The sequence below is a fragment of the Sinocyclocheilus anshuiensis genome, unplaced genomic scaffold (genome assembly GCF_001515605.1).
Source record: "Sinocyclocheilus anshuiensis isolate Anshui unplaced genomic scaffold, SAMN03320099.WGS_v1.1 scaffold989, whole genome shotgun sequence".
NCBI lineage: Eukaryota > Metazoa > Chordata > Actinopteri > Cypriniformes > Cyprinidae > Sinocyclocheilus > Sinocyclocheilus anshuiensis.
Window position 1 is genome coordinate 66,419 of NW_015554143.1, and position 9,440 is coordinate 75,858.

Consider the following 9,440-nt stretch of genomic DNA (forward strand, 5'->3'; position numbering starts at 1 on the left):
TGCTGTGTGTGTGCACTTTGGATGGGTTAAATGCAGAGCACTAATTCCGAGTATGGGTCACCATACTTGGCCATATGTCACATGTCACGTCATGTCACGTATCTCAGGGGATACATCGCCCTTTTAGGGGTATAAATCAAGATATAAAAACATATAGTGCCTATATATACTCTGTGATTTTGTGGCTTGTGTTTTAGAAAATCAAATCTTTTTGTAATCTTGACAAAACACATATCGTTGGAAAGGTCTGACAGTCAAGGTTCCATATTTGGTGACTGTTTTGTAATAGAAGTTATATTGTGACAGAAAATTATTGATTTGTGACAGAAACCTGCATCAAAAGAATTAAATAGAGTTTGGGTGTCACCCAGTGGTTATTTTTGGTATAGTGCCCAAACAAAATCTCACAGGAACCACAATTTTGGTGATATCAACTTCAAATTTGGAACATAACTTGGTTAGACATATGGAGTGCAACATATCTTATAAAGTATTTATTTTATATACAATAAAATAAAATAAAATAGTCTACTGCATTATCTTTACTGTAAACTTAAACTTCTAGCTATAACTTTTTTATACTTTTTTTGAAATGCTTTCACTTCAGCAATAATCTGCTATGTGTTTTCTTTAAAAATAGACCAACCTTACGTCTGTATTCCAAAGCGTTCAGGAATTACAACCATGTTATAACAAGCGTCTGATGTCTCTTTATGGTCTTGCCATTTTTAGGGTTAAGGTGATGATACACAGGGCAACTTTTTTTTTGAGCAATGTTGCCTGGACACTTTTTCATAAAAAAATTTCCATCTGGATACTTTAGATCGGTCGTGGGCCCTGTGTCTCACCTGGTTGCCTGTGGACGGCAACATTGCCCAGCAAAATTGCTCAAAAAGTTGCCCCGTCTATCATAGGCTTTATGTAGCTCAATGCTAATGTTAGCTCTGTGCACCTGTTACCCTACTGCGATTAAATTTCATTATGTATTCTATCAGAACAATTCACGTAAGGTTGTAAGAAAATGTTTTGCTTTCTAGAAAGACACTTTATAATAAGTGGATAAATGTATATTGGATCAAAGCGATGTGCATGGACCAGGAGACTATGAGGAGTGAATAAAGATGTCATGAAGTGTTTAACAACCTAATGTTATGTTTATGTTCACCTGTACTGCAAAATGGCCCCTTTTAGCTGTTATGTTGAGTTTAATTTCATGTTAAAAGGTTTGTTTTTGTCAAATTTAACTTGATAATTGTCATTTTCTTCAGTCATCTAATTACTAGAACACCTTAAATGCGTTGCGTGTAAAAAGTGTTTGTTTCAGCCAGTTGAAGGGTGGGTACAATGTGTGCAATGCTCAGGTGAAATGCTATAGTAATACTATAAATCTGCGGAAGCATTTGATATCACGCATACGGCGCCATGATTTCCGCAATGAATGAATGGCAGATGGTTTTGTTTACTATCCACATTACTACACACTAAAGCGCGGATGACGCTCGCGGTGTTTTCAGCTTCTGCCGTCTCATATGATGATATGAACACGAATATCATCTCCAGCTGCTCTGAGAGTCACTTCAATAGCATTTACCGTTTAATTTGAGAAAACTACCCTCATATCACATACACAGCAGCTGCAAGTTCATCACAGCAACCTGTCAAAATAAAAGTTTAGTTTAACGTTAAGAAACTGTCAGAATATATTACTATTTAGCAGTCTTAAGACTCAATGCTATTACTGCTAATAAATATTAATAAATCTTTATTTTTAAAGGAATAATCACATCTGTTTTCTTTTTAATTTTAACAGTAAACCTCTGTTGTGCAGCACTTTGTTTGCCAACAAATAAAAGGGTTTAATTTTCATTTGATTAGGATAAATTAAATTAATGTTTTATGCCTTCATCTGATTACCAGAAAAATTAAGAACATTTTATAGGGCCCTATTATTGTTCAAAAAAGCATTTGTATTAAAACTATATTCACTGAATGGACCCTATACAAAAAAAAAAAGAATAGGTTTAAAATACAGGCATGTGGTTCTTAACTTCTTTTTATTAATTCACCATTTGTAAACTGATGTTTACTGTTCATTTTTTAGAAATATTAATAGCATTTGTATTAAAACTATATTCACTGAATATAATAAAAAAATCGAGAATCGAATCGATACCCAGCGCTACATACAAGCAAATGAAGGAGGACAAACGCATTACAAGCAACAAACAAAAAGTGCTTTCAGTATCAGAGAGTGCTTTAAGCTTCTCTTTAGAGCTTCTAATCTAGACCAAGAGCAGTGAGTTACTTTTCTCTTTTTCTGTGCATTACTGCTGTTTGATTATTACTGATGACATCAACGACAGCGGCAGGTCTAATAGACTGCATTCACACGAATGCACAGATGTTCTGACATATCAGATGCTTGTCCTGTCCTTAAAACAAAACTGTTTACAAGAATCGCTGAAGAGAGAATGGTGATGCATTGATTTTTTTTCCCCCAGCCCTCCCCATAAATACATCTTTAAAACAACAGAGGATACCTGGGGACCAAATTTAGCCGTTTTCCTCTCTGGAAGAGGAGGGGGATTGGAAGCAAAACAAAACACAGCTGTGACTCTAGCATGTGAGCAGTGGCACACCCCTGCGCTTTCCTTCCTCTCTCCAGCTTCACGTCTAACCCCACGGCCCCACCGGCCGCATCACGTTTAACTCCCAATTTCCTCCCAGGCTGAATCCTGAGGACAGCCGGCTCCCAGCAGTCCACTTTATCCCTGCATCCCCTGGACGCACTCGCCCTAAACTTCTACCCCCCCCCCGGCTAAACAAACCCAACGCCCACCCCGGGCCCAACCGCAGCTTCAGAAGCGGGAGCGACCTTTAGGAAACTCTGCACCTCTTTCCCAACACACACTTCCTTTCACAAGCCCCCGCTCCCGCTCACAGCAGACATCCTTCTGCATGAGAATCACACTGTTGCGCTTCAAGCCGCTTGATGCAACTTTCCATTTTTAACATGCGGGCTGGACCTCAAAATAAGAGACAAAACAAGTGTAAAGCTGGATGTTATACAGAAGGAAGCTGGATTTATGTTCTAGCATTTCAATGCATTGAGTTCCTGAAGATGTCAACGTTCTTGCTTTCAAAAGTCAGGAAAAAAATAAAAAGAAATAACACTTGGTCCTATAGATCTAATAAAAGTCAAATCCCATATGATCTCTATTAATGGGCTCTATGCACGACTGCTTTCTCATTTAGCCTCAATGGCATCTGCAACTTTAAATCTTACAATATCTGTTACATGACAGGACAGAGCACTATTGATAAAATCCAAGTTTTTTATGTGAATATGTTATAAAATTTAATTTATTGCTGTGATCAAAGCTGAATTTTCAGCACCATTACACAAAGTTGGTGTGCACAGAGTCAATTCTGCAGAGCTTGCTCTGGAAGGCCTTGAGAGAAGTTGAAAGCATACTTTAAGGAACGAGTCTGTGAAGATTACAGTATTTTGAAAGCCTTTTACCCCCTGGGTAAGTAAATGACTATGTGCTGCCAACATTTCCTCAAAGGAACCATTTGACTCAAACACCCATTCAGCTTCCTCTGTGAATTACATAGAGGAACAGATAAGGTAACTCAATTGTGTACATATTTTTGTATATATTACATAGATCCACAATGGTCAACCTTCTAGCCATTAAACTTAAGGCCATTTTCAGACCTGTAGATAGTTTGCTTTGTTACGAAACAGGAACTTAAACTGCTACAATGTTGCATTTCCTTCTTGGTACAGTTCGCTTTCACATAGCAACATCTCAAAGCGTGTCAAAATGTGTTTCTGCAAGTCACATCAAGTCAAGTCAAGTCAAGTCTGCTTTATTGTCCATTCTTCCACATGTACAGCACATACACACAGAGAATTGAAATTGCGTTACTCTCAGACCCTTGGTGCATACAGATAACACTAACAGTAGAACATAAATACAGATAGATACAGATTAAATATAAAAATACAACTATACAAATATACAAATAAGGTAAAATGTAAAAAAATTTAAAAAATATATAAACAGCACAAGGCACATGGCAGATAGAGTGCAAACCAGTGAAGTAAACAACAGTGCACCGCCATCTTGTTAGGTAATGCTGTCTTCACATGTGAGTAAAGCTGTCTTCTCATTGGTCAGAATGCACCTGTTTATGTTCCTCATAGCGTCAACCATCAAGATGGATTGACAATCAAGCTTGGTTTCGTTGAGTCGGATTGCTTTCGTACCAAAGCCAAACCACTCCAGAGTTGGTTTTCAATAAACCCTTCGCAAAGATCCGCCCCCCCCTTAGTTACTGTTGCTACGGTCGACAAGCCATGGTGCTCTCACGCCACACATCATGTTCTCACGCAGTGAAAAACACTGACAATTTGAAGACAGACAAGACAGAGCAGGTTACTTTTGGAATGAAACAAAGTCTCAGCTTTCAAATTTTGTCATTTCTTCAGAAATTCTAACAATTCTTTTCAGTTTTGTGGCTCTTTAATGTGTCGTAACAGAGCAGTTCAGGCGATCCCGGACTGATTTTTTTGTTCCGTTTTGATGCAGATCCAAATGTAATGGCCGTGTTCATATACGGCAAACCAAATGCAACTAAGGGAGAAAATGCACCATGTTCAGAAACAAACACTCCAAACGAGCCAGGTTTGAAAGGCACTCCCGGACTCAACGCTAAGAATTTTTTCTGCTGGTCTGGTCGGGACAGTGGTTAAAATTTTTACTTGCCCCTCCAACATTTTCATATGACTGTTTGCGTTCACTTAAGACATAACCAACTGTTTTCAAAGATACTCGCCGAGTCGGGTATTTTTACATAATTTTATGTGTGTTGCCCGTTTAAACGCAAGAAGATGCGAAAGAGAACTTAATTTAGTATTTGCGCGTTGTCTGAGACACGGCTCTCAGTGCGTTCGTCGTCAACGTCGCCTTGTGCTTGAACATTTTAAAACTTTAAAAGTTTCAGTGCTTTCCTAGTTATGGTGGTTATTGACGTTTTAATCAGGCTTCTTGTCCAGTCAGACAAGTAAAATTCTCTCTCACTTGCCCCTTTAAAAATCTACTTGTCCCAGACAAGCCTTAATCGAGCCCTATGGTTCCCCCAAGGTTTACTTTGGCCCTACACGTATTACAGATTGTGAACATTGTGTCTTCTTCACTCACAGTGAAGAACTTCCACGCCGCCGACATGTGGATGTGAGCGTAGGTGTGACGGAAGAACGGACAGACTGACCGGCCGATCATGCTGAAAATCAGCTAATTCCAGTCCCTGGCCAGTCGATCGGTGCATCTCTAGTCTCAACCTCTAAATGTCTTGGTCTCGGTTTAGGTGGTCTTGATTACAACACTAACGCAAAGGCTGAATTGAGTTCTTTCACGTATTATTGCGCTTGAATGCTTTAAAATCGCTTGAACATTTAAATTGGCATAGCTTAAAAACACATTAAAAGGATAAACATTTGTGACAGAATTCTGTCAACTGTCTGAGCATCTTTCACACCGGCCCCGGGCCATCGGGAACTCGTTATTGTCGAGGCCTGGCCCCAAGTGGCACCATCTCTGAATTTGGTAAACTACATCTGACAGTTATTTACTAATCCACTGAATGAGACAAACATTTCAAAAGGCTCAAGGCACTTTTGGCAAAATGGAGGCAAACAATTGGGACTGGAATATTCGGCTTTGCCAGGTAATAGGAAGAGATGAAGTGGGAATATTAGATTTGATCTGTGAGCAAACGGCACATCTGACAAATGGAGTTTCTGATGTCACAGTTTGATCAGTCATAACCTCCCATAAACTCATTGGTTCTCGCACACCATGCACGCATGTTTGTCCATATTTGATGAGCTCTATGTATGTGCATCAATCAATGTAGATACATTATAAAAGCCTACATTAAACCTGCGATTGTGTCTCTTGGGAGGCTTGGATTAAAACGCTCGATTCTCATGGATTATGTTTACAGACTCTTTATGAGATTGACTGCGTAGACTTTCCACAGCGGGACAGAAATCTTTCAGGCTCCATTAAAAATACCTTCATTTGTGTTTTGAAGTTGAACGAAAGTCTTACGGGTTTGGAACGACATGAGAGGGAGGGAATAACACAGCAATGGGTGAACCATCCCTTTAATTTCCATTTTATATTCAAACTGGAGAACGTACTTGATCTAAGGGTATAGCCAGTGTCTAACCTGAACATTCGGTAATACTGTTGCCAAAACAAAAATAAAGAAATAATAAACTGAACTTTTGAGGACGACTGTTACACAACACCAGAGCCCAAAAGGGTTTGATTTAGTAATGAACGCTGGCTCATTTTAGCGGGATTAGTTGAGTGACGTAATCCATCACAATGATCTGGCACAGAGCAGATTAACTGCTGGTAATCTCACTCAAACCACAACACACATGCTGACGTCGCCCGACGGCTCTGAAGGGTATGGGATGCATTCAAAAAACACAACAGGCCCTTATGGTCTGAAACTTTTCCTCTCATTCATTTGCTTTCAAAAGCACATGTGGATATACGGTCACAGTTTGTGTTGTCATGCAATCAACCAAAGCTTTCTTTCACGGAATAAGATCATTAGAGGGGGGGGAAATACTTGGGATTAGTAAGAAATGGACTCCAACAAGGGCTCACATCACACGGACACGGCCGGTTATTTCCCAATCTCCAGCAGCAAAGCTATAAAGTACCTGTAATCCTGAGGAGGTTTAGAAATGCTCTGGTTATGACAACCTTCATCTTAATTAAAAGTTTCCTCTAGCAGAAAATAACGCCTTCTTACATGTTAAATGGTTAGCCGTATCGTAAATATAGTTAGCTGGAACGTGACTGACCTTTAATGTGGACAAAATACTTCTAAATCAATTCTGAAATTTTAACAAGCTCTGTAGGAAAATATGTTGAAAAAGCGTTATGCTACCAACACAAAATCGAAACAAGTTCATTTCAACGGATTCAACTTCGATCCATAAAATCCAGACTGATTTTATATAAATAATCGGAACACATTTCATAAAACCTATACACATAAAAGATGCACATAAAAGGAAGACTGGCTGGAACGCGGTTTGGACCAATCACAATTCAGAAGCGGACCTCTGCTGGCTTCTGATTGGTCAATACAGCGTTCCAACTGAAAACACAAATACAGTAAACACAACAGATCAGTCACAAGCATCCGTGCAGAATCGTGGAAACATTTTTTTTTTAAACGCACCTGCATGCGGCCACTTAAAACACTGTAAAAAGCCTAATCGTGGCTGAAACCAGTACAAAGTTAACAGGACAAACCAATTCTACACAAAATGAGCCTAAAGGCTGATAAGTGGTCACCGCAAACTGATCAATAAAGCGCTGTCAGCTAATGGAAATCAACTGTGAGCTAAAAGCGTTCACAAGAACGAATTCGAAACGAGCCGTTCATACCTGATTGAGATCCTGGTCCGTCAGCAGATGCAGCTCTCGGGGCTTGAAGCAGTTCTGACATTTGCTTTTGTTGAAAATGTTCGCCTGAAATTTCCTACACGTGTTTTCCTTCGCAGCAGACATCGTAGCGTTCCTCCTGTATTACTGCATCGACACACAGCTCTCTCACCCGATTCTCCACATGATCCTGCGGTCTCCTTCGCCAAACCACAGCAGAATGCGAGTAGTTTATGTAAGAAGATCTCTAGTTAACAGGCCCGCTCGGTGTTTTGGCGGCTGGACTCTCTAATCTCATTTCTGCGCGAATCAATGCTGGAATTGTGGGGGGGGGTATGAGGTATCCTGCTGAGGTATCCTGGTTTTCAATCCCAAAGGCAAATTCTCTCTCAGGCTGGAAGTTTTCACCGCTAGCGTCTGTTAACGTTAGCTCGCTAATGAAGCTTCTCCGCCGGCTCGTTTAGCGGAGCTTTAAAAATCCCAAAGTTCGGCGAACCTGGCATGTTATCCTCCACCGGTACCGTATATGTCTTGGCTCAGACGTTACGGCTCCGCGAGCTGGGATAAACCAACGTTTCGAAGGTTTTCCAGGCTAACGAGGGTCTGTTTTCTCTCCCCTCAGACGCGCTCCAGCTTTCCCAATGGAGGAGGTCGCGAGAGGGTTGCCAGATTTCACAACAAAACCCGCCCAGTTGCTGCTCAAAAGTATCCCAGTCGCGTTCCGGGGGGTAAAATACACGTCCGACTGGTAAAATTCGCATTCCAAACCGCGGATATGAAAAACAACCCGCGGCAACAGTGTTAAAGTAGCGCAATTTCGCGGGAAAACCGCGGACCTGGCAACAGTGTAATGGAGGGAGGTCGCGACTCGCAGATTTGCTGCTGGAATTTCATTTTCTCTCGCGAGAGTTCGGAGCGAGATCAGGGCGCGGAGAAGACACCCACCCTGTGGACACTAGTGGACATGGAGACGATTCAGCACAAAGGGAAATAAAATAAAAATGCCATCTGGGGTAAATGAAAAATACATGATAGTCAAAAAATGCAAATAAAGATCTCAATGTTATTTTCTATATGACAAAACCTAACAAACTTTGCGATCACACATCAATATAATTCAACTCTATACAATATACTAATGTTTAATGGGATATTGCTTGTTTAAAAAAAGTTTTTGATTAATTAATTGAGTCCATAACTCAAGAACTCTATAAACTGAACATTAATTTTTTTTTAATTTAATGTAATTTGATCTTTGCTGAATTAAAGTGGTTTGCACTTACAGATCTTTTGAAATTAAATATATACTTTGCAACTGTTGTTTATCTTTATTGTGTACTTTATTGTGTAATCCGATATGTCTTATGCACAGGTTACCCAAATATTAATATCTCAGACTGCTTATGTGCTTATGTGTAAATCAATCAATCAATCAAGGTTGTAAAACAAAGATTACTGGAGTTTTACAAGAAAATATTATTTCATCAATCAAAATTTCAAAATGTCATTTTTTAATTAATTTGCTGTTTCTTTGTAAATAATTGTGATTACTAGTAGCCTAATTTCTGGGTGAAATTTTTCCAGTGTAATAGCATAAAAATCGTCTATGGTGCATTTTAACAATATTTTAAATATGCACTATCAATAAAATAAAATGTAAAAATCTATAAAAAATATTGTTTTCTTTTCTTTAAATAATTAAATATTTTTATTTATTTTGGGTTTGCTTATGCTTGCTTATGCATGTGTATTTATCATCTTTGGAGTTGTTTCTGTAGTTTATTTGAAGCAAAATTCATGTCACACAATATTTTAAAGACTTGCTGTTAAATTATTGTATTTCTGGAAAGCACATTGTACATTGACCATGTAAATATTGAATAAGCATGTCAAAAAATATAATATATAACCCTAACCCTATATATATATATATATATATATATATATATATATTTA

At 39.0% G+C, this 9,440-nt stretch overlaps 1 protein-coding gene across 1 annotated transcript in view; it reads right to left on the reverse strand.

Moving 5' to 3' along the window:
• Positions 1 to 8,136, reverse strand: part of LOC107670543 (myosin phosphatase Rho-interacting protein-like) — a 65,082-nt gene extending 56,946 nt beyond the window's left edge. Inside the window, exon 1 of the mRNA XM_016463186.1 lies at positions 7,488 to 8,136. Coding sequence (XP_016318672.1) covers positions 7,488 to 7,610 — 123 coding nt within the window. The 5' untranslated portion in view covers positions 7,611 to 8,136. The remainder of the gene's footprint in view (positions 1 to 7,487) is intronic.
• Positions 8,137 to 9,440: the final 1,304 nt, after the last annotated feature.